Source organism: Python bivittatus, unplaced genomic scaffold (genome assembly GCF_059951505.1).
Source record: "Python bivittatus isolate LINGU-HERP-01145 unplaced genomic scaffold, Pbiv_v1 ctg000700_np1212, whole genome shotgun sequence".
Classification (NCBI taxonomy): domain Eukaryota; kingdom Metazoa; phylum Chordata; class Lepidosauria; order Squamata; family Pythonidae; genus Python; species Python bivittatus.
The window spans coordinates 76,110,441-76,137,076 of NW_028277098.1; the positions used below are offsets into that span (position 1 = coordinate 76,110,441).

The 26,636-nt window shown below is 37.6% G+C and overlaps 2 protein-coding genes across 12 annotated transcripts in view; both read left to right on the forward strand.

Moving 5' to 3' along the window:
• LOC148214258 (uncharacterized) overlaps positions 1–1,372 on the forward strand; it is a 28,673-nt gene extending 27,301 nt beyond the window's left edge. Inside the window, exon 3 of the mRNA XM_088154028.1 lies at positions 1,363–1,372. Coding sequence (XP_088010154.1) covers positions 1,363–1,372 — 10 coding nt within the window. The remainder of the gene's footprint in view (positions 1–1,362) is intronic.
• Positions 1–26,636, forward strand: part of RALY (RALY heterogeneous nuclear ribonucleoprotein) — a 248,357-nt gene that overhangs the window by 95,494 nt on the left and 126,227 nt on the right. For 10 of the 11 annotated variants that reach the window (XM_088153550.1, XM_088153555.1, XM_088153554.1 and 7 more), the window contains one exon: positions 1,363–1,459. The exons of the other annotated variant lie outside the window; for it this stretch is intronic. The gene's annotated coding sequence lies outside the window, so the exon portion shown is untranslated. The remainder of the gene's footprint in view (positions 1–1,362; positions 1,460–26,636) is intronic. 11 annotated transcript variants of the gene reach the window in all.

Genomic DNA, 26,636 nt, shown 5'->3' on the forward strand with positions numbered 1-26,636 from the left:
CTTTAACCTAACCAACAATGAGAACTATATTGAAGCAAAACTAGCCAAATTGAGGACCTTAGCCTCTCGCATATCCGAGGATCCAGAGGGATGGAATTGGTCGTGGCTCACTAGTTGGTTACCTAACTTTGCTTGGTTAAAACAACTTTCTGTGCTAGCTATTGGCTTCATTGCCTTACTGGTCCTAGTATGTTGCTTAATGCAATGCCTCCCTGCTTGTGGGAATTACCTGTCCCAGTGTGTGAAGCCCCGGGTCCGGGATGAGGGAGCAATCCTGTTAGCCAGGTTTGAGGCCCAACAGAGGCGTGAAAAGAAAAAGGGGGGATTGTGAGAAGGCAGGGAGAAGTGAGGGCCTCAAACGAACCATGTTTGCTAGGGGAGAGCGCTGTGCACCATGGGGCAGCCTTGGGGGGGTGGCAGGAGGGAGGATGGGCAGAAGGCACACTCGCACCAGAGTGGAGAGGGACGGCAGGAGGGAGGAAAGACTGCAGGCAAGAGGCACGTTCGCTCCAGAGTGAAGAGAAACGGCAGGGGGCGGCTGTCGGGTCAAGTGGGGATTGGAATGTGTATTGCGCTGATTGGATTCGGAAAGTGGAATGTCTGCGGTTTTGCGGTTAATTAGCGGCGCTCCGGGGCAGTAAAAAAAGGTGAGATTGTGAGCCAAGCCCTCGTAGGAGGGGGAGGACAGATAGGGGGTATAAAAACCTGTCAGACCTTGCTTCGGGGTTCCTCCATTGCTGCGGGAGGGACCCACCTTTGCAAACGTGCCCAATAAAAACTTCTGTCTACTGGACAACCGAACCCGTGTCTGTCGTTTTCTGACAATGGCTTTAAAGGAAAAGGAGACAACATTGTTTCCCCTTTGTTCCATAGTACCTCCTACATATCTCCCCCTTTAAATGGTCAAGGTGCACACTTAGGTGACTAGTGGGTGATGTTCCCTCTGTTTCTTTACCATTGTGACAACAAAAGTCATCCCTAAAGTTCTTTTTTCCCACTTCATGAACCACACTAAATCTAAATAGCTGTAAGGTCAAATACTATCTGTGGATTCTGAAATTGGTATCCTTCTGGAACCAAGTCAGTGGCTGGACTGCTATCAGTCCTTGTTTAAAAAAAAATTACTGGTTCTGAAAAAAAACCCTCTATACTCCAGCGACAGGAAATTTGGGAAACCTTAGTCTTGTTCAAAAGGTACAGGTTTCCTTGTTCAGGTAGAGAGATCAATTATTCTATCCTTGTAAATTCATTCCAACAATGTCAGATGAATATATTTTTAAATTTATACACAACAGGTGCCTATAGATCACAACATCTTTGATTATACTCTATGGTAATAGATTCTGTTTTTGTTTTTTGTAGGCAAAACTAGGTCTCTTAAGGAATACTACATCAGTTTAGCCTCCTCATCTAGTGGGCAAGGAAGATTGAGGGATTCATACCTAAAACACCAATCTTGGTGAGTAATTTGTCATATTTCAGTGGAATGCTGTCAAATATATTTGAATTCCAGATGAGCACCTCATGAGATTACTTAATCTTCATCCAAATACTCTGGATTTAAATTAAGGGAGGAAGTTTGTTTATGATTTTTTTCTTCATATTCTAATGAAGAAAGCAATCTTGTATTTCTCATGTTGATACTCAAAAAATGGAACTTGAAAGATTAATTTATAGGAAGCAACATATATACAGAAATATCATGAAATTAATTCCATTCTTTAAGTCAATGAAAACAGTTAATACAAATAAAATGACCAGGCAGAAACACCCATTATTAGGTTTTGAAGTCTCATTTAACAATTGTATATTTCTTGCCTTTCTTGTTTTCTACATTTTATGCTTATAAAACTTAATTGATCTTTGCATGTTGACTGGGGAATTCTGGGAGTTGAAGTCCACACATCTTAAAGCTGCCGAGTTTTAAAAACACTGTACTACAGAATGACGGCCTATTCATTGAAGGTTATGGATCATAATCTACCATACTGGTCCAGTGCAGGTTGGTAGAGAGAAATTTTCTGACTTCCCAGTCTCAGGCTGAGAGAAGGCGACCAACCCAAAGTCATCCATTGCTTCTGAGCCTAAGGAGTACAATTCACAGTCTCCCAGCTACTAGTCCAGCACCTTTAACCGCTACACCAAACTGGCTCAGATAGAGAGAGCTGTAAATCATTTCTAGTTTCTGGGAGAATGGTTGACCTCTAGGCAATACCCTCTATTGTCTATGACTCAGACACAAAGTCTAATCACAAATTAATTCAAAGTCCAATTATTTGTCTCATATTTATTATCTGTATCACATAATCTGTCCTCATAGATTTAATACCATTTTGTTTAGCTTTCCAAGCCATGTCCAGTCTATAACCTCCTTAGCACCCAGTGATCATGAATAGAAATGACATTTCAGAAGGGTTTATAGAAAATATCCATATCTGGTTCATATGCATATAGCTTATCTGAGATTTCAAGACTGTTTGGGAGCAATGCTGATTCCCAAGCAAAGTTTACCTTGTAATCCTATGCTCCTGTGCCTCTCAAATCCTTTGACTCTCTACCTAATACCTCAGTGCTCCTGCAGACTTGGATGTTACTCTGAGGAATCTGTCTCGGGGTTTGGGATCACAATCATAAGAAAATGTCCTTAACTTGAACCATAGTTTTCAAAACAATGGAGGGTCCATTTAGAGGATTGCATGCAGTGAATTATGGCAAGCAGCATATTTAAATCTGTCTGGGCCCTAGGAAAATCCCTAAATCCTTCCAAAGAATAAGTAACTGATGAGTCACAACCAAAATCTTTTCCAGGTGGCCCCAGGCCACGGATTAGCTGCAAAGAATTAGCTAACAAAAGACAGCATTATTCTTAGTCAGTAGAGTAAATAATGCTCTCAGATGGCTCATTCATTTGGTTGGGCATCCACTCGAAACTGGCAACTGCTTGACAACTTTAAAAAAGATAAAGATCCACTTGCAGGATGAGAAAAAGAAGAACGATATAAGAAGTCAGAAACAATCATGTTAATGTTATCAGTATTGTTGGAAAGGAAAAGTTTAGTGTTTTCAACCATCAGAAGCACAAAGAGGAAAGGCTAGAGGATAATATGCCCCCTCGTTTCCCCTCCATCTTGCAGGATGAAGCAGCTATGCAGAACTCCTAAGCCCTCAAAAAAACCAGGAAAAGCCCTCTTGAGAGCCCAGGAAATAAAACAGGATATAAAATTTGGTGTATGTCACATTTGGCAGGAAAATGTATGTTTCAAGACACTTTATGTGTCAATATTTCCTTGAATATGCCCTGAAAGACTGATTGATAAGGATTTTGCCTGGGTTTTATTATTGTTTTGGTAGAGCTGTACTAGAATTGCTCTTATGAGAAAAGTGTCTTACCATCCTGGGTGGTCACCTGCTGTTTATTAACTAGATCAAACAAAGGAAATGCTAATCTGCATGTGAGTGTTTGATGGAGGTCCTAGCTACCTAGTCACTGTAATTTAAAACAAGATGTGGAGGGATAACTCCATTTAGCAAGCTGGTTTATGCAAAGGAACTGTTCTATGAGATAGAACTGTTGAACTGGAGTGAAGTCACAGCGCAGATATCTGGCAAGGGTTACTCTTTTATTTAAAAGCACCTGAATAAAGGAAGGCAGCTTCAGTATTTAGTCATGAAACTCAATTGCTAGCTAGTGCCAAGTCTTTCCCCCAGCCTAAACTGCTATATGGGGTTGTTGAAAGGTTGGACTAGGAATCACTTATGGTACTTTGAAAAGCCATTTATGGCAACTTGGGAAGATGGGATATAAGTGTAATGAATAAGCAAGTATTCCCAAGACCAGAATAATGCTCGGTTTCCACTGGCATTTGAAAATCATCCAATCAAAAAGACAGAGCCATTTAGCAGAAATGGCCAACCATCATGTGCATTGCCTAAATGGATTTATCTCCCCTATAAGATTAGAAAGCATAGGAGATTGTGACCTCTGTTTGATAAGGCTACTGATTAAATCAGCATAGATTAGTGCATAAATCCCAGAGTACCTTGCTACTTAGAGTCTGGGCCTGATAAGAACTGAAGTCCAAAACATCTGAAGAACAGCAGGCTTCCTTTCATGGCTCTGTATGCCTACTAATTTATCAGCCTATTCACTCGGGTAACCCTATAGCCTCCATTTGTGGATATAACTGAACTAAAAGCAAACAATAACCACCTTACAGACAGTTGGTTCAGTATCAGTTTTACAAATGTAAAAGTAAATAGAAATTAAAATAATAATCTTTTTAAATATGTGGCTTTCACCTGACTTGTCAGAAGACACATGATAAAAAGTGACTGATAGTAACTTTACTGATGTATCAAGCATGACATGTGGCACAAGAAATACAAAGACAGAAATGATGAGAAATGTGCAGACAGATGCTTTTGGCAGCAACATTTTCAGAATAGCATTTCATTCTTGACAGGCCTGCATCTCCTTTTAATGAATGGCACTACTTGTGTCGACAGCTTCCCAATTTGCATCCTTAATTTGGGGTTGGTTTTTTTTTTTATGTACCCAGAGTAATACATAAACAGCATATCTGCCTTTATTGTCATTTCCTTAATATGTACAATTATATATGCAGTTTGAATGTAGGGTTTTTTAAAATATAACCACCCTAACAAGTACTTGAAAGATATGTTCATGCTTTATAAAACATTGTTTATCCTTAAAATGCATCTATTATAGGTATCTTGTCTTGGTATACCTTTCCCAGATCAATATTTTATGCTAATTTTGACATTAATTGATGCTGTGGAACTGTATTTGTTGCTGCCTGTCTGTGCCCCAGTCTGTTTTGGCAGATTGCCTTATTTCATACCCATCAAATTCTGTGGCAGATTTTTTTTTACATCCATACTCCATGCAAACATTTAAAGTATGAGTTACTCATGTTACAGGATTCTAAACATGTGATGATTGTGCCAAAAATGCCAGTTTATATCTCCACCACTGCAACTAAAGTGCTGTGTGGCTTATGTGCTAAGACAGCAATGTTAACACTGTAAAGCTCACTAAAATTATTAGTGGCTTCATACCACGATCTTAATTGGGCAGCATTTCTGCTGCCTTTTATGTAAAATAGTGTTCGATCACCACAAATGATATACTAGTTTTAAGGTATTATTTAAAATGTAGTAGCATTCTTCAAGAATCTTCATTCCAGAGACAGTATCTATACTGCATTTTAATTTTTAATTTGAACATAAAGTGGCTCATAGCAACAATTCTGAAGTACAACATTTTGGGTTCCATTTAAAATGATAGCATCGGATACAAGTTTTTCTGTTTGAAGAAATGGTATAGTTCAAGGGGCTTTCTTCCTTAAGGCAGGATGAGGAATTCCATTTCACCCCACATATTTAATTTTTAACACTTTTTCCTTGGTAACAACAACACTGCCTCTCAACCCAGCAGGCCAACCCACGAGGCACTCCTCCATCAGTCTGAGGAGGCCCTCAGAATCATGCTAGCAAATGCTTTGTTCTAAGCATATCCAAAGAACATAGAAAGCAACTTGGTTTGGCAATATCAGTCATGAGAGAATTGCATGAATTAAGAATAATGGAAGTTACTCTAGACAGCAAGGCAATTTATCAGGGCTGACGTTGTCAAATGGATAAGCATGAACTGAACTTCCTGTTTTAAGGTGTTACAAACTCCTCTGTTTATAGTTCATTCATTCACTTTTACTTTCTGACACTCTACTGAGGTACACATACCTTCCACCTCCCTTGTGTTCTTCTTAATCCAAAAACTAGATAGGAGCATCTAAAGATTTGTAAAAGCCATTATACTATTAATCCTTTTATTCAACTTGTCCTTATGATATTTCTTTAAAGTTTCCTATTCCCCTTTCTGCATTCCTTTAAATAGGAAGACCATAGCATGCAAGTTACAAATTAATGTGAAGTGCAAAGTAGGTTGTTTCAAATCAGATTTTATAAAGATCAAATTTTTCAAAATCTCTATGTGTTTCTCACTATATTTTCCTTATAGGTTTCTGCCATAATCAGATATATGAACTAATCCTTTTTAAGACAGGATTTAAAGGCTACAAAGTATGGGATTGTACTGTATATATTTAACTCCTAGGAGTCTGTTACAAACTGTATATACAGAGGCCTTTTCCCACATAATGAAGAACCCTACAGTGTTGTCTCCATTGCTCAGTGCATATATATCATATGAAAAGGGCTGAGGTAGAGGATATGCATAAAACAGTGGAATAATTACTATACTTTCTGCAAAAGAAATATGTTTTATGGCATTATATGTAAAACTCTTTTAATATATATATATATATATATACACACACACACACATATATATATATATATTTGTATTGTTTTGTTTAATTAAATAATGGCAATTTTTTTAATGGTAATCATTGGTTTTGTGCATCTTTATTTCAGTCCCATCACAGTAATTAGAGCATTACTATTCTTATGTACAAATGAAAAGTGGACTCTAAAAAGCAGCTTGTGACAGTCCTGGTGGGATTTGCATGCTGGTATTTGAAATTCATTGATACAACCTTCTGCTGTATTGTTCAGGTTATCTCCAATTATGCACAACTAAAGCCTTCACCAGGCACAACAAGACCTATTTCTAAAAAACAGAAGATACTTAGGACTGAGTGGTGTGGTACCCAATGGTACTGAGTTAGAATTACAATGACACTAGAATTGTAGCTAAATGTTCCCTTTTGGTACTATTGTTGCTGCACATGACACTCTGGGTCTCTACAAATTCTTCTTGGCTTAAAGAAATTCTACTTAATTTAATTTTGTCATGTGGGAGAAAGTCTAATTACTTGATCACCTGTTTCTGCTTGGCACAGAATTCTTCTTGCATTTCTGATTTTGCCCTTCGGGATATGTATCTTCTTGCAGGCATCTGTTTCCCATATTCTTCTTTGAACACAGAGACAGATGATTAATTTAAATGGGATTCCACCATGGTTGATGGGTTTTAAATACATCCAGTTCTCCCCCATCCCCACCCCTTTTTAAGTTATATTTACAAAAACTGCTATTTTTGCAAGGGCAACTTTCCTCTTGACAATGAGTTTTAGTGATTTGCTTAAAAAGGGCCAAATTAAAGCCAGCAGACAGTTCTGTATGTTCAACCTACTGCTGTGCTACATCCAGTTGTTTGTGCCTGTCAAACAGATTTCAGATATGTAAATGTACATATTCAAATGGTGCTTCTTCTACAAAAAAAGAGATTTGGAAAGAGGTCATTTTTATAAGAAAAATGGCAGAAGTACACTTATTTTCTCCTCTTGCCTCCCACTTTGCCTGCTCTCTGTGAAAGAGCAGGCTGCTTAGAAAAAATGCAGGCACCTGTGCTGCCTTCCTCCCCTCCTCTTGGCTGCAGAGTTGCCAATAAAGCTGCAACCCTGACACAGGTGTGGGGGAGATGCTCGTATTTTGGAAGCTGTGCAGCAGCAACGGAGAGAGCAGCCCAATGAAAGAAGGCAGTTTGCCTTCACAGAGATTGAAGGGTCCAGAGGAAAAAGAAGAGGCCAAGCCAAGCACAACGTTGGGAAGGTGCAAGTGCTTTACATGTTGTCCATTAATAAAGAAAAAGAAAAAAATAGAACAAATCCCAGAGAGAGAGAGAGTTAAAGACAGACCAGGGTCTGTAGGAATAAATCACTTGTATACTAGCAATAGTAGTAGTGTAATAGTAATATAGTGTAGCATAGAAGTAGAATATAATATACAGAATATTGTATAATATTGTGGAATCAAAATGCAGGACCCAAAGCAAATAATCAAGGCTCACTGCAGTGTTTATTATATAGACAGTAGGTACTAGAGGTGACCCCACCAAAAGGACAGTGAGAGACACCCCTGCAAACAAAAGAGATTCACTGATATTTCAGAAAAGGAAAAATTATGAAGGCATACATATTCATATGACGATGCATAAGTAATAGGTCTTGGGTTACTTCCTGCCCATCTGCTATCTCCAAAGAAAACAATTGTCTTAGAAGAAACAGATTGAAAGGAGGGGACAATTTAGGATGCCAAATGCCAGGACAGATTCATGGGTTGCCATGGAAATGTTCTGATAAGATTTACAGTAGGCTGGTGTGAACTAGATACTAAACCAGCTCCAAGGTTATTGCAAATTCCTTATGTTTCAATTTGATTTAACCAGTCCCATTCATTAAAAAACTTATTTTCCTCACAGTTCCATTAGTAGTAGAAATAGAGTATAGGATAAGATAATCGCCATAGAAAGAAAGCATGTGTTTGTATATTTCACTTTTATATCTTGGATAGTTTTTTTTTTTTTCCCCAAAATAAAACATCTCCCCAACCCTTATAGGGAGATACAAAAATCCAAGTGTTTAGGGTCAAAGGCTTTTGGAGGATGTTTTATGAGTCAATCAAATTGGGTACAGTTTAAAAAGAACCTGTGACACTATCACATTGCTTGCACTCACCAAGCCCTTAACTTGTAAGATCAAGATAGCAAAATGAACACTTAATATGGGAAGGATCACTGATATGAATGAGGACCACTGAATATATAATAGATTCAGCCCTGCTTCCAGTTTCCCAGCAGACATACAGTTTGTGGGCTTTATGCAATTAAAGCCCAAGATGAAATTAAAAATAGCATTTCTCAACCTGTCAGTTTTCAGAAGTTAACCATATTGTCATTGTTCATGCATTTGGGTCTGTGTAAATTTATTCTATCAAAAGATAGGTAGCTACAATGCATTGCTTATTTCAACAGTGCCACGATCTCTCTTACTACCAATAAGTTCTCTCTCTCTCATGATGTAGCCTCCTGGTTCTTTCAATATTTTTTTACTATGCATGTACCTGAAAACATGTCTTCGTTATTTTTTGAGCCTTTCCATTCTCAGCCTGGGATCTTGTTATCACCCTGACACCCTCTCCCTTCACTGCAACCCTATAAGCTTTCTGCCAAATCTCAATTCCTCCTGTATCTTTTATATCCTGGTTCTGCCTTCTATTCCTTTAATTAGCATTTTTTTCCTTGCTAGTCCCACTATTTTTTTAATGCTTTACTTGCTGGCCATCATAACCACCATGTAACATTTAATTTATTTCTCCGTGTTTCCCATTACCCTCCTGGATGGTTTGTTCTTTATTGATTCCCCCTGTTATCTGAGTCCATTCCATGCTTCCCAGAATTTTCTTTACCAAACCTCCTCCTAAATTTAATTCTCCGCATTTTTCTGCCTCCTGATTTCATATTCCAAGTAGACTAGCCTTGTTAATTCCTCCCTTCCTGGTTTCATCAGTCTTCCATCAAATACTTCAGACCACTGACATTAATATTTGGCATTGTGCCCTTATTTGCCACTGATATAGCTCTACATAGGATGCTAAACTACTACTTTTGAGCTTTTCTATTTTCTTAATCCCAAAATGATAGCAAAAAATAAATATTATGTTCCTAAGTGAGATGTTTGTAAGGACTGAGTTGCTCAATTAAGCCAGGAGTGTGACACAGATTACAGGTCGGTACTAGTGACACTCTATAAATTAATTGAGGCTGCATCTTCTTAGGTTCTGGTACAGCTGCACGTCCAAAGAAGCTGCTTTGTAACTGAATTCAGTTCATGTTGACAATGAGCAAAAGAGATTCACCAGAGTTTCAGGCAGGACTTTTTAACCTCTATATAAAGATGCTGAAACTGAACCTGGGAACTTCTGAATGTACAACTTGTGCTCAGAGCTATGTTTTATTCATAATCTCATTTAAACATGCATGCTTAAGTATAGATCTCTATAATTTCATTCTGGGCATCTGATTACATGCGCAGATACACTTTATTTGACCCATTTGGATCTTGCCTTTTCGTTAAATAACTCATCCTATTTATCCTCAAAACAACATTACAAAATAGATTAGACTAATTGCCCCACAGTCACCGCACAATGCAATGGCTGAACTGGAATTTGTACCCAGGTCTTTCCTGTCTTAATTTAACATCCTCAAGAAGACAGATACTAGTCCATACAAGCAGCTCTCTTGCAAATCAATTTGAGGGCATGGATCATTCAGAGAGATTGTGACAATTTACTGCAAAGACAGGGCAACTGTAAAGACCATAGCCAGACTAAAAATTTAATTGAGGCTGGCAGATGTTTCTCTTGTGCTTTCTTCCTAGGCAACAAAACTTCAAGCCTTATAAAGCCAGCTTCAGATAAAATGCACGCAATCAAGTGACAAAATCTAGCTGGCTTATATTGGATGTCATGAAGCCTGAGAAGGCTAGATATCCAAATCTTGAGGATTTTTAAAACCTAATGAAAATTATGAGCTCTTTTTCATTGTGTGTGTGTGAGAGAAAGTGTGTGTTAGATAAAGGAAAACCCTATTCTGTTTGTGAGGAGTTTGCTGTCCAGGAAATGACAAGATGAAAAATAGATATTGATGCTCTCCTGTAACAAATAATTCAACACCTTGAGATGTGCTTACTCTGTCCATACATCACACTGAGGTCTGTGGGATTTACTAATATCCAGATTCACAGCTTTGGAGGGGCGGGGGGACAATGGCCACAGTTACTTGGGGACTGTACTCCAAAAAGTAGGCAGGGCTAGAACAAAAACATTTGATTGAATTATATTAAAGTAAGTGCAGATAATATGATTAACTCCCCCTTCCATGTATTGCATTTTTTTCCTGTCATATAAAATATTACAATTTGGTGGCAATGTATGACGGACTTCTGGAGGCTGTATCCGAGGCTTCAACTTCCTTGCAGGTCCTTCACTAAACATATGTAAGCCTTGCATCACCATTTAGGATTTTTTGTTTGCTTGCTTCAGCAAAATTTTGGATCATTTATTTGCTATTGCTATGCTCCTTAATGAAATGCCTCTTTTCCCTCTGCATTGCATTGTGAGTTGTATAACAGACTTGTCATTCCCTATAAATGACTCTATGTATCCCAGTTGCATAGTCTAAAATCACTTCAGAAAGAATAACTTGTTTTCTTTTTAAATCATATTCATAAAAGGATAAAAGAAGTGGAAACAAAAAGAAAGTTAAATGAGCTGTCACTCCCTGATATGTAATTTAGAAAACTTAGATGCACTTGCATTTAATAGTGTAGTTCCTTCCCTTCCCGCATGCTCACACAATAACACTTGAGGATGAAAGACACATGAATTCTGAAACCATGAAAAATGCATGATAAAACCAGGCACTAAACTAAAAATAAGGCCCCAATGTTTCATCATCAGCTTTTCTGCTTTGCTTTTTCCTTTGCTCTGAGGGGAATTGTTCTGAAAAAGGTGTGGGAGCTTGAGTTTGGCATTAAGTTTTTTTAGGGAACAATAGTGTCTGGGTTCACAAAACACCCTAGCCTAAAACATTATTGGCTATTTGCAAACCCTACCACTATAATTACTTTATGTACTCTAGGAAGAAACCATAGTCAAGGAAACCATACTCAACTGCACATTGTATGAACATAACCTATGCATTATAAATTAAGCACTGGGCAAGGAGGCTTCTCCATTACAGACTGGAAGGGAAAAAAATAATTTTTTTCATTCTATCACTGACAGTTTTGTTTTTGTTTTTACCTCAATTGCTTTTCAGCTGTTTTGCCTCCTGTATTATCAGTCTGTGCTTATAAAGTAAACAGATAGATTTTAAAAATAGGGAATTTTATTTTAATGTCTCATTTCCTCTTCTTCATATCCTCCATATTTTCCAACAGTATCAGATCATGGTTATATGTGACTGTACTTTAGCCTGTAATGCTGTTTTATTACTGTAGTTACTCTGTGCCCCATGTCACCCTCATTTACCTTCTGATGCAGTATAAAATAAGTGGGTATTTAGGGGGCTACTATAGCCCTTTGACAAATCCTGTTGTAAAATTTTAGTTGACTCAACTGTGACTGTGTCCCTCCTGACTGCAACCTGGTCAAGAAGTTAGATAATTATCAGCAACAGCAAGTGTCTTGAGACAGAGGCAGATTCTGGTTTAGATAGCCAGAGCTGTGCCATACTTAACATGCAAGAAAGCTTTGTAAATGAAGAGACTTGGAATAATGGGTATTGAAATCCAGTAAATGTAGTAGCAATCAGAATTTCCTCCTCCAAAGGTGTATGTGTCCATCACTGATCAATAGCATCAATCACATCAAGCTGTGGAACATGCTTAGAAAAATGGGAATCCCAGAACATCTCATTGTCCTCATACAAAACTTATATACAGGTCAGAAAGCCACAATACAGCACTTGAGCCACAAATGAGTAGGCTCAAATTATCCTACTTTGTACACATTATGCAAAGACCTACTTCTGTGGAGAAGGCTCTAATGCTGGGAAAAGGAAAGAGAAGAAGAGGGCAACTACATCCAAGGTGGATGGACTCAGTTACAGTGATGATGAGTGTACCATTGGAAGACCTGAAAGATCAGGTTCAGGACAGATCATCATGGAAAAAATCTACTTATCTGGTCACTAAGAGTCAACACCAACTTGATGGCACATAATCAAGGACCACTGAACTCAACAAGTCTTATTCTCAGTATGCATACATAGATGTGTACTATATGGATATACTTGAAATAATAGAACCTTTATGCCTACTCTGTCTTTCAAAATATAGAAGTCTCTAAAATACAGACGAGGCAGTGAAGGACAGGAAGGCCTGGCGCAATATGGTTCATGGGGTCACGAAGAGTCGGACACGACTTAACGACTGAACAACAACAACAACAAAATACAGACTACTGAATAAAGAAAATAAGTAGCAGTTTATTGCTTCTGCTACCTTCCTTACATTAATTACATGTCAGCCATTTGAGATGGGCCAAGTCAGGAAACAGACACCACAAGGCATCCAGGAATGCTACTTTATTGTTAGCCGAAATTCAGTCAAACTTTATTGTGGATCACTGACCCAGACTTCATACAAATTACAATGCATAATAAAAAGACCTGTAGTCATGCATAGCCTACTTTACTGTCACAGGGCATGAATTCTACAGGCTAAACGTATAAACTTTGTAACAGCAAGATTATCTTGGGATCTTTATCTGCCAAAAGAAGCTGCACATATAATTATCCCGGCTGTCTTGGAAATGGGCTAAAAAGAGTTAGTAACTCATTGCAGGTGTCTTGGTCAAAATTGCAGTACAGCAGGATATAATCCCATGATTCAGCACTCCCATCTTTGCAGGGACAAAGCCTTTCAGCATAGGGATTTACCTTCCAACACTGCTGATGATAAGATATTAAACCACAATAGTATAAAAGCTGTCCAAAGTTTCTTATTTGTAAATTTGTCCAGACATAATGCTGGTTTAAAATAAAATCTGTGCTTCTAAGTGACATTGCTTCTAAGTGACATCTTGGTATATTCTGTCTGTAATTCTATATCAAGAATTCTTTAGGAACTACCATTGCTTGATCTTGTCCCAGGTCCATCAGCATCTCCCTAGAAAACCCCAATTTATGTAATTTGTCATTTATTTGGAGTTTCCAAGAAGAATAATAATTACCTGACAATATAAGATATACCAAACCTTGTGTATATGTATCTAAGCATTCATAGCCCCATCTTTGTTTCAATTGTTATAAATCCTGCCTCCAAATGTAGAGCAACATTAGGCACACGTTTTGCTACCTAAAATAACTTTTTTAGGAAGCCTATTTGAACTCTCTCCAGTTTCCCATAGCTAACACCTGGATTTAACTGTGCTCTATGGAGGAGCTGTGCCAGCATCTTGGCTTTAAAAAGCTTCAAAGCAGCTGGTACATATTGGGTTCATCCAAGGGGGAAAAAAAGGGAGAGAGGATTGCTCCTGAATTCCTCTGAGTGTTCAATGCAATCTGAGACATATGGATATGTCACTTCTCTAAATAATGTAACACAAATCCCAGATACTTAAAACAAGGAACTTATTCCATTATGTGTCCTTTGAGGGTCCAGAAAACCCTTTTGAAGCCCCTTGCAAAATGCACGGCCTTTGTTTTCTCATAGTTAATCTATAATGAGTGTTCCCTACAGAAATGGACTAGTGCTCCTATGGTTTTTCTAAGACTTAATGGTATGTGCAATAGTATGACAGCTTCATCTGCATAAGGCAGTATAGGTCTAGTAGCCAGTTTTGGGGGGTGAAACTCTTCCTTGCTTAAGGAATCTTACCGTCACATTAACATAGTAATTAAAAAGTAGCAGGACCAAAATGCACTCTTGTTTAACCCCTGTGCTAATTGGCACTACATTTGAGAGGTGCATGGCTATAGTGCCTTCCACTTTCAAACTGGTATTCTTGTGAACTGCATATAATAGGGTGAGTAACTGTCAATTGCAGATGCTTTGAGTTTCCTCCAAGGAGTTGCTCTAGAAATGGAGTCAAGGGCCTGCTTATGATCTATAAACAAGACAAAAAGGGCTAATTTAGGTAATGGAGTATATTTTTCAGGCAAATGGGAGAGTATCAATCATTGATCACATACAGAGCAGCCTGTCTGTTCCTGCACTAGGAGGTTTTCTTCTTCCAGCCAGTCTAGGAGCTTCCAATAAAGGTGTCTAGCATAGATCTTACTAATTATGCTAAGCAGACTCCCTGGGTCATAATTGGCTGGACTGTCTTTCTTTCCCTTCTTCCAGGTGGGAATAATTATGGCTATCCCTAGCCTCTAGAGATGGAGGTTGTATTACAATGTGAGTGAAAATAGAAGCCAAAGCTGGAGTCTACCACTCAGGATAGATTCATATCAAAATCAGGGGGAATTAAATCCAGATCCAGGGCTTTTCTGAGTTTGAATTGCTTAATTAGTTTATGTACTTCAGCAGCTAAAATTGGAGGCCACTCTGGCACAGGCTGTTCTCCTAAATCAATCTCAGTATCTTGTAAATTCTCCCCTTCACATAAAGCTTGAAAATGAGCTTCCCAGATTGCCGCTGGGATATAACACTACAAGGCAAGGAGGTCTTTATTGTTATAGAGTAACAGAATCTTGAAAGCCTATCAGAGTTTCTCTCTGCCCCATCTTTTACTGAAGAGAATCAAGGTGGAGCTATGTTGAATTTCTTTCTCATGCTTTCCACTTTCCCAGAACTGAGTTGCCATTTCACCTCCCTTAACAGTTCCTCCATTCCAAGGTTGTTTCTACATTCCTTTATCATATAGAGCAGGGTTTCTCAACCTTGGCAACTTTAAGATGGGTGGACTTCAACTCCCAGAATTCCCCAGCCAGCTGGGAATTCTGGGAGTTGAAGTCCACCCATCTTAAAGTTGCCAAGGTTGAGGAACCCTGATGTAGAGCTATATAGGCAATATGGAAGGAGGACCTTTCATTGACATTCTTGAATTAAAATTATGTCTAATGCACACACAGAGAGGAAGAAATTCTATATTGCCCAGCTGATGTGTATTTTAACTTTTGTAATGTTTATAATTGTTTTTATTTTATTTCAACTTTGTTTGCTGTCCAGAGTCACTTGCTGAGATGGGCAGCCATATAAATTGGATAAATAAATAAAAATAAATAAATTTAATTGGTTGCAGGAGGAAAAATACATCTGTCAGGGGACTGTTAAAGATCACTTTCCTTGGAGTCAGCAAGGCTGTGAGGGAAACAGATCTATACTCCATAAAACTCAAATGAACAAGTAGTTTGGTGCGAAACAATTCTCTTCACAAAGGTTGCTTTATTGAATCAAGCTGCATAGCAATGAAATCAACACAACTCAGTAGAAATCAATGAAAAATTTGACTTACACCAGGTGGAAGAGATGGAAATAATTCCTTCCAATAATATGAGGTTTGTTGATGAACAGTGAGGACAAAGCTGAAAAAAAATATCATTGGCTAGAAAGCTTTGAACATTTTTATAATTTTAGAACCATACGATTAATATATTACCTAGGATCCAAAGAATTGGCTAAATATATGCATATTCAGAATAGATATAAGATTGTACACAGAACTGGAGATAGAAATCAAAAAACTGGGTGCAGTTTTGTCATCCAAAGCAACATCACAAAAGATCTGCTTCTTATTAAAACAGCTTCTTAAAAGAACATTATTGGATTCACAAACATCATATTAAGCTATGTTTTGTTTAACCAAGTCTTAATGAATAAACAATTGGTTGTGTTCATACAATAAGTAAAAATCATCCCATTTCAGCTTAGCAGACTACGTAAAACAGGTTTGTGTCTCTTTGATCAAAAACAGAAAAATGGAAACACAAAATAGTGATTTCAAGAAGGGCTGCATCCATTTTGGCAACAAATATGTGGGCCTAATTGCTGGCACTGGCCTAGCTTTTTAAAGCAGGTGCAGGCAATTATTTCAGATTTCTAGGAGGAACAGTTTCTGCCTCCTCTGTTCTACATGTGGAGGAAAATGTGGAAAGCGAAAGAATGAGCAACAGAGAGAGAGAGAAAGAAACAAAAAGAGATGCAGACATTGTGGCTCTTGTGCCCCATGCTGGCCTGGGACCCTAGAGAATGCAGTTCACCACAGAAAATAGCTTCTCTAACCCTTGTCCTAAAAGGTATTTTACACCAGTTTAGAGAACTGGCCAATATGAGATCAATATATTAAGGATACAGATTAGGATTATGGGATTTAGACTACAAAAATCTAGGCAAAATACAGAAAACTCTTAATTCTTTGCTCCAATCTAGTGGTCCTCTGGAGTTTTGCAGACCAGATCTAGTAATCCTCATATGGATTAATTAACTTTCAACAAAACTCTTGTACAAAAGCAGCTGATTAAAATTGTTCCTCAGAAAGAAATAACCATGAAGAAAGATATACCCTGCTTTGATCAGCTGCTTGATGATCTGCAGGTCTACTTCCTGAGAAGGTCACTATTTTGTATATGTTTCTCAGCTCCTCAGTAGAGGCCTGCATTTGCCACAAGTTCATTTGAATTACTTTCCTATACTTCCTTTTTCCTCACACTCTTTTAGTATCAAGGGAGAGAACCCATCTTCAAAAGCACTAAGCACTGTGTTAGCTGTATAAAACAACAGTGATGTATTGGCAAGCTGGGAATAGATTTGGTCCTTAAACTGTTTCCCTTCACTATTCACAGATCAAACATAGCCATGCAGGTGTCAAAGATTCGTAGATCTAGCTTGTTAAATGCTTGATACTGTCTTTCTTGAAGACGTTCAAGATACTGTATTTGCCTTGTTTCCATGGTGATGCAACAATGCAATTCATCCCAATGGTGGAAAGTGTGCCCAAGTCTTTTGTTCACATTGTCTCAAGGTGCTGAGATGTGCTATAGCTTTTGTCCCCCAGAGACTTCCATTTCCTTTACTCATAACTGCAAGTAACATCGCCTTCATTTCTGTCATGTGACAGAGGCAAAATTCGTGGAAAATATATTACTGTCATCTAGTTTCTTGTCATCCTATCATAGGCTTTGGCCAGAGCATGTGTTTGAGCTGGAAGGGATTTGGGAAGAGGTTTTTTCTTGCTGAGATTCAAATTTCTATCCCCATTTCAGAATCTACATTTTGAGATTGAGAATTTAGCTTTCAGTATTTGAATTTAAATTATGTACTATGAAGCTGAGCTGAACAAGTCTCTGCTTTGTTTGTATGTTCAGAGTTAGATTCCATTTATCTCTAGCATTTTCTAGCGTGCAGCAGACATCATAAACCCACCTTTGCACTTCCTCACTTTAGCTCTAGATCATTGGCTGCCATCAGGAGAGTCAATGAAATAAAACAGGCTAATACTGCGAAGAAAACACAAGATACATTTTTTCTAGACACAGTGGAAGAATTTGATCTAGAGATGCTTGTTTTCTCAGGACTCCCTCCACCCCTGCCCCTTGTGTAATTTTATCATGACAATCAACACTGGGCCACATTATCTAAAGCAAAATCATCCATGTTTGAAGGTATTTTCTTCAGTGCACAACTACCTTATCAAAGAAGTTTTGGCTGGGGATTTGTTCTCTTTATGCTGCATAGTTTCAGATGCGCTACCGGGATGCTGGAGATGAAGCAGAGTATTGATTCTTCCTAAAATAATGCTGCTTGTGGGTAGCAAGAGTGTCAGCAATATTGTGTGTAAATATTTACCCTGTCAAATACCATTCAGCAGACAATGCATAAATATTATTAGAGCTATAAATGCCACTAAGTTCATGAATATGTACTATCTTGCCCTTTAGCTGCGCAGATTCTGAGCAGGACCCTTACCTGACAAAATAGATGAGAAATGCATTGAGGGAGCTCATGCAAGGCAATAAAAAGGATAGCACACAAAAGCAACTGCTCTAGCTTCCTTGCTGAATTTCTTTTCCAAGCCTTTGTAACAGGTGCAGGCAAACTTTTAGTGGCTGCAGGGTTTACTATTTCATTTTGAGGTGGCACTCAAGGACCACAGTGGCCAGGATGCCACTGTATGAAATATTTGATCTTGGGGAATTTAGGGGTTTTGTTTGTTTGTCCTGCACCTTTGGGCACATTTAAAAAATGGTTATTGGGAGGATTTTGCAAGAAAAGTAGGATAAAATCACACCATCATTTTGTAGCAATTTGCTGAAATGTCACAATGGGGGGGGGGGGCTCTAGGGAACCCAAAAACTAATGTTTGAGGGCCACAACTTCTCCAAGAGTTATAACTAGAGAGATGAATAAACAGAAGGGGATTAGAAAATATCAGTAAATATTTTAATGAAATCATCATTGATCTCAACTTCATCCTGAGAACAATTCTGAGCAGCTGTCAAAGGATGCTGTCTCTGTGTTCTCTTAGCACAACTGGAGGGCACTGGTTAGGACAAGCCCCTATTGCCAGTGGAAAATTAGTTTCCACTTGATGATGGTTCCTTGCAAATTTCAGCACCAGCAACACTATCATTCTAAATAACAACTGCTAGGAAGGAAAAACTGAAGCGCTCTGTTTACTTTGCATTATAGCTATAGACTTCCCACAAGCTGGACTTAATATATATGAAGCCTGATCCAGCAAAAGGTTCATTTTTTATACTTGGCTTACATAAAAGAGAAGATATTATATAGGAAAATGTGTATTATTGTCACTGGGCATGAAGAAAGGAAATAGAAACATTTTTTCTCCTTTTATTTATTTTATTTTATTTATTTATCAAATTTCTCCCCTGCCCATCTCCCCCCAATGGGGGAACTCTGGGCAACTCTCTAAAATGTTCCCTTTCTCCAAAGAGGAGCTGTGTCATACAAGGATGCTGAATAAGGAATTTAGGATAAACAAAATAAAGAAAATTGTGCACAAACAATGGGAGTTTTTTCTTCAAGCAATTGTGGAATTTAGATTTTGTGGGGGGGAGGATTGGAGGATAATGCTGTGAATAGCTTACTTCACAAAGGTCAGGTTCAGAGGTAGCATATTGCAGGAGAACAAAGGTAGGAAACAGATATTGCCTTTGTCCTGTATTTCATGGAAGTATTTGTAAGAAACAGACCCTAGAATACGTAGGTTTTGAAACAAAAGGGCTCTTCATGTGTTTTAAATAAATACTGACTGTGCCTTGGCCAACAGTATTGAGTCAAGCCTCTTTAGCTGTCTTTATAGGCTCAAGTCCTAATCTATGTATGAGCTACTTTTTAATATGTTGTTTATTTGATGGGAACCACATGACACCATTAGAGGTTCCCCCAAACTTGCTGCATGCTTTTTTGGTTTAAGTTATAATGGCCAATTTCAAGGCACAGGGTGGTAGGGGGGCAACAATATGCATTCAGCAAGGAACTTCCTTCAATAACTGGAACCTCACCTCTAATCTTTCAAAGCATCCTTCTCAGATTTGGAATTACCCAGAGTCATTCAACACATTATAATATTCAGTTGTAACATTGCTCCAACATTGTCTTGGTATAAACTGCAACTGTGGTAGGGTTTTTCATGAAAAAGAAAGCCCCAGCAGTTTTTCACAGATCAACTAGTGAATACCATAAGTGCTCACAATAGATATGCCTAATATAGGTGTTATTTTCCTTTATACATATATAGTAATTTTATTAAAAATTGCAATTAAAAATATAAAAACAATACAAACTAAAAAATAAAGCAATAAAAAAATAGTGCAGAAAAGAAAAAAATAGAAAAATAGAAGAGAAAGAAAAAATAAGAATAAAGAAAAAGAAAAGAAATATATAAGGAAATGACTTCCCCCTTCATCACAACAAGTATAAACAATTTTAGTAATTTATCACCTTCTTTTAAAATACAACATATGATCTCTTCTTCCCATATCTCATCTCTTAACTATAAACAAATCCTTAAAACCTCATCATTTCAGTCCTGATGTCAGCAAAAGTCCATTAAGGATTACCAGAGATAAGAACATTATCTATTTTAACCTTGATCAAATAAAGCAAATTTATATTCCTTCCTTTTACTTTTAACAATGTCCTAGAACTTGATTTCTTTTCATTTTTCTTTGTCCCTTCTCACAAAATTCTTCAAAGCTTTAACAAGTCTCTTTTGTTAATCCAATATAGGAAAGTTATTCAGGTGAGTCTTTTGGTTTGTTATTTGTATATCCCTTTTAATTATTAAGATATCCACTGGTTTCATTTGTATATTCAGCGTAGCATCTTTTTCCATATAATTCTTGTAGCCTGTCATTTTTAAATCCATTTTCAGATCAATCTCAGTCTTGTCTGGTAAAACTTGTTCCTCTTCCATAACATCTTTTAAATATAGTCTATCTATAGATGCAGACACTCTTAAAATTAACTTCTGGATCCATTGGTCAAAAATATCCTTCAATATGTCCAAAGTTAATTTTTTTTTCTCCATCCTGTATTAGTAAGTCAAATTTAAGTGTTGTTCTCCTTTAATTGTAATCTTTAGTTCCTTCTGATTCTCTCTTGTGTCCAACCTTAACGTTTCATTCTATCATGTTTTAAGAGAATTCAAAACAAAAGCATTTTCCCATGGGAAGGATTCTTATAATTAATTCCAAAATCTTATTTCAAATCCATCTGGACCCTTAGTCCATTTGTAACTTTCCAGAATCAAAGTTCTAATCACCCTTTTGCTGTTCCAAAAGAATTAATTAAACTTCTTTCATTAAGGATTAAAGGAAATTCACCTGGTGCTGTCAAATCTGTCAGTCCAAAGGTTCCTAATAGCTGAAAAATAGTTAACAGTAGTTGAAAAATAGTTAACAAGCAATTTCCAAAAGTGATTGGAAAAGGAAGTATGTCATTTTGAAAGGCATCAACCATGTTTTGAGCAAAAAGATGACTTTCCCTCATTTCCCAGAGCTCTAAACCCACCAGAGACTGCTGTCTTGAGGTCTCCTTGTGAGGAGCAACTGTATGGAGCACTTGTGGGTGATCTCAAGTCTTTTCCTTGTCCAGAGAGGAATTACAAAGAGCCATTTTACTCACCAGCTCTTCATTTTCCCATGGTCGTCAGCTCTGCTTTTGGAGGAACCCTCTTCAGTTCGCCATTTCTTCCCCAGAAGTTCTTATAGCTGTTATTTCCTATTGATAGATTGAATTCCTTCCAGATAGTCTATTGGCTTCCATTCATGCTTTGTATCCATGTTCTGCATTGTCTAAACTGCCAGTTCTAATGAAACAGTATTTCTGGTTCTATTGCATTAATTATTAATTCACTGCTGTCACTCTATACCACAGTGATTTTTAACCAAGCACTTTTTTCATAGAGAGAGTAGTAGAACTATATTGATTACTTGTTTGTGAATAGAAGGATGGTTTCAAATTCAGATTCTACTGAGGTCCTGCAGGACTATCCAAATTGTTAACTCAAGTCAATGTTCCTCCATAGGTAAACACTAATCAATTATACAAATACCTCATATTTCTCACATAGCTCCTGAACTGGTATAACTAGTATGTGTTAAGCAACGTTAAAAGTGACTTCTCTCCAAAGAACAGAAAAGTTGAAGGGAAAAACTCCCCATGACCCAGTTGATGAGTGGAGACTGCACAATATGCTTGAGCCAGGTTTACTGATCTGCACAAGGGACAGTATATGAAGTTCTGCCCACTGAGAGAGTAGCAAGACAAAGCTTATATAATTTGTTTATAGGAAAAGAACAGTATACCCCCTTAGTGATAGAGCCCACCTGAACCCATATCCATAACTATTTAGTATTCTTAGCTTTTGATTTATTTAGTCAGCAAATGTTGAGTAACTGTCAGAAAGTTGGCAGTTGTCACCTTCCTCTTCTCTGGTACATAGACCCTGAGTTTGCAATTTCAGCCCCTTAGTGAGCTATTTGTACTTAATTCTCAAGCACTAGGCTAAGTATTGAAGCCTCTCTGAAGCCATTTTTGTTAGGCCAAACTGTTTTATTAGTTGTTCAAGATATTATCTTCTTTGATTTCAAAACATATGAAAAGTTAATTAACTTGGTTGGTCCAAACATGACCCAGAGAGCATCACATAGGAAGGGTGATGTATTCTGAGAAGCAACAACTCTCTTGGATGTAAGAGAATCCCAGACCTTTCTGGTGATATTATGGGCTAAAAATGGAGTTTGCTGTAGCACTGAGATACAGTTCTTATCTATGGTTCTTTCCGTAGGTAACTGTTCAGTCATTGTTGAAGAAGTGCTAGGATAGTGGGCTATCTAATAATTGATTTATTTTAGTACTTCTTAGATTGTTAACCCACGCTATTCAATTCTGGAACAATACTGAGTAAAAATAATGTTTGTTACAATTGCAGTTTTTTTCCTGTCCTGCAGACTCAAAGAAGATAAGAATAATAAGGCTATCCAAGGCTGAAAGAATATAGTCATTCCACAAAAAGATGCTTAGGCATGAAAGCATTCCGAATCTAATCCATCAATCAAACATATAGGTCCAATCCAATTTGAAGGGGTCAGGCAAAGAGCACGGTCAGACTAGAGGCAAAGACCAAGAAGTCTGAGTGCTTGAAGCAAGGCTGATGTTTGTAGGCACAGAACAATAAGGGAGACAATTGTGAACATTGTTTCTAATAAGATGCCTGATAGCTATGTGCACCACCATCCTAGACTCTGTTAACATTTGTTAATTCTCCCGTGGTGTTCCTTTACTCCTAAGTAGCCTAGCTTCTCAACCATGTGCTACTATGGTGCTCAGTTTGCTGGTGATTTTGATTATTCTTAAAAGTCAAGACAAATGGAATTTGTTCAGGACCCAAAGATATGGAAGAAGTGGGATCCAGTTCATATTCCATGCTAGGGACAGATATTCTTGAGTATTTGTTTTTCCAGCTTCCAAATTCTTAATCACTATTTCTTCATTCTCTGCTTCAGACTCTAAACTGCATATAACATCTGGAGATAACTCTAATGAGGGTAAGCTTATTTTCTAGAGAAACATAGGTTAATTGCAATAAGGCAAGTGGAAATATGGAATTAATGTTTTGATACATCTGTGAATGGCTTAACATTTAACCCCAAATAACTTGATCTTTTGACCTTACAACTACACTGTCCTCCAGTTCCCATAGGTAATGCACTAACATCTCTTTAGTTGAGGACAATTATTGCTGCTTTGGACAGATTACATCTGCTTGACAGGCTATAATCCCATTTGCTTAAATAATAACTTTCTTAAGATTACTTTTAGGACATAAAAAATGTACACTTTCTGGTTGTGTTGGTCGAGGCCTGCCAACTTCTATCTTGGACTTCATCTGAATTTCCTTATATCTGTTAGTATTAATGATAATTACTCATCTTCCTAAAACAATGGTTTATACCCTGCAGCCTTCTTTTAATAAAAACAATGCCAATACTTTCTCTTTGCTGCCTACTAAAATATGTTGATATGGAAGTCTAGACTTACTCACCCCTGGAATTCCCCTCCTACATGCACAAGCTAGAAAAATCCAAAGGAAAAGCAACTATTAACAATCTGAAACAGGAATTGTGTGAATTGTCCATCTACTCTTTGATACACTTTTTGTAGGAGTTATAGCAGAAAACCTCTTTATGGCAATGTCACAATGCAATCCCATAGTTTTTCATAATTTTTGAAAGTTACTGTGTCACTCCCCATTTTGATAGTGCTATTGGTAGCCTGTAACTATTTATTACTGAGAGTTAACACTTATTTAAAGGAACTTTTCAGTGGAAGTATTTTACTCTTTGCCACATACAGATGGTCTTCCTGAATCTATACCACCTGAAATTCTCTCTTCAGATTAATTGTTAAGGTCCTACCTACTCCAGCGTGAAAACCAGGAGGGAAGAAGCAAAGGGCTATTTTAAGTCCAAATTAAAATGTCAGGAATCTTGAAAAATAAATTCTGCCCACCCACCCACCCACCCATCCCTTACATATTTTGGTAGAAACTGAGGTTACACAGCCCCTAACTTACATGTTTCTGCATATATTTCAGCAAAGGAGCAACTCTTTGCAAGTTAATGGTTTTTTAACTACATTTTCATTGAGTCAGATTCAGTCTACATCAGAATGCTTTACTTTCTTTGAAATCAGTGGAATAACTTAATCATGACTCATTTTAGTCTCACTGATTTCAGTGGGATTAAAATGTGAGCAATAGGCAGAGCAGAAGTGGGGAAGAGAATCTGTGCTATGGCTCCCACTGGTCCTGTGTCCTGTTGGTGCTTTGTGGCCCAGATATTAAATGAGGGGCAACTTTGTTTCCTATTGCCACAATCCTTTTTTTTTTAATCATCTTCTATTGATTTTAATGGAAAGATAAACTATGCCTATAGATTCTCAGCTTCCTCAATCACACCAATAACAGCTACCTTCTAAGCCCTGCTGCTGTATGGCAAAATGGAAATCTTCTGTCCTTCCAAAACAGAGAGTGATATAAAGGTAGCAATCAAGATCACAATACCTTAGGGTCCTGGAATCATTTTCCTGGGGGCTGTAGAACTGCAGCTTAGCCTAAATTTAATTTATTATTTCTATACGTACTGTTTTCTGCAGGCTTTTTTTAAAAAACACTGCCAAGTATGTAGGTATTGAAATGTATTTTCTTGTTGCTACAATGTGCTTCTTTAACTAATCTGGAAAATTAATATGAAAAGCAAGATATAATTTAAATGGAAAAAGCAGCCACTTCAATGCAATTAATCGTTCCTGTGTTTTCAGAAATCTTCCGGTTCACAAAGGGCTCAGACTTGGAGTGGATTTTAAAGCCTTTGTTGCTGCTGTCAAAGTTTTGTGGATTGCTGTGTTTATGTTTTAAGAGTCGATGTTGTTTTTATTATTTTAATTTTCTGTTGAAATCCTTAGTTAGGGAACATGAAGTATTAGTCAATCCATCATTCAAAAATAAAAGGTAAATTATGCATAAATTAAGTCAAATATAAACCTCAAAGCCACTTCTGAGAATGTTTGTTTTGGTGCTTCAACTCAGCAGTGTGCATTGAATTATGTACACAAATTTTTAACTTCTGTTCTTAGCAAAGTTAATTTTGTAGCTCACCCAAATCATGGTCAGCGAAGCAGCTGCCAGATACAGAATGGTTTTATGAACCACATTTAATCCCTTGGGATTCTGTGTCATAAAAAACACATAGCCTGTAATCCTATGCTTATTTTCTGGGAGTAATCCAACCATTTAACATGGTAAGGTTTACTTAAAAATAAAACATGCATTTTATTACTAAAGTATATAACACCACATTCTGCATTGTGCTAGATCAGTCTTTCCAGCAAGGCTCACACTTTTACAAGGCAGAATCAGTGAGAAAGTATGCCTCACACTTTGCAAATCTTTTCTTTCTTCACCCAGCTTGGATGCTCGTGCATCAAGCTTTTGTTTTGTTTGATGGTATTATATGTGTAATGAGAAAGTAAATACAATTCAAGACTGTAAATGGGTAGTATGAAGAAATACGGGTAATGGTTCTGCATATCTATGATATCGTATCAGTCAGGCGGGAGGTAGGAAAGCAAAAATGATTAAAAATGACAAGATGCAAAAGTGATTGCAGATTTGATCATGAATATTCCAGGTTAACACCATTCCTATACAGTGTACTGTATATCTGAGAGAAAAATGTGTGCTAGGTGTTACACATCACTCTGCTGCCATGTCAAGCCTGAGTCCATACATCTTTGTCCTCCTAAGTGGCTTCATGTTGTGGGGATGAAGATAGCTAAGGGAATTCCATTAAACTTTTAATGTCTCCATGTTGGTCGCTGGCATGAAAGATCAATGGTGGTGAAAAGAGATTATGGTGTTTGGGAAATGGGTTCAGAATTTGCTCTTTTCAGCTGACAGGACAGGAGCAGAGAGATTAGGGTAGGTGTGACTACTGCATTCATGGGACATTTATCTTTTCTTCAGTGATCAGTTCAAAAAATAGAATGGGCTAGAGAGAGTAATAAACTCCTGAGAGCATTTTGCTGGAGCATTCAGCATCTTATCTGAGTAAGCAGAAGCACACCTAACCAACAGGCACAAAAGCAAGGAACAAGTGTGTTACAAGTATTACCTTGGGAGTGTGAACCAAAAGGCTCTTCTTTGCACTCCCAATAAATTGGTCCCCCAAGAGTTCTTCTTTGAAACTCTAATTAACACAAGGAAGAAAATGCTTTATTAGGTGTTAGGCTCATTAAAATAGTCAGCCATTCATCTGGAGTTTATTCCTGATA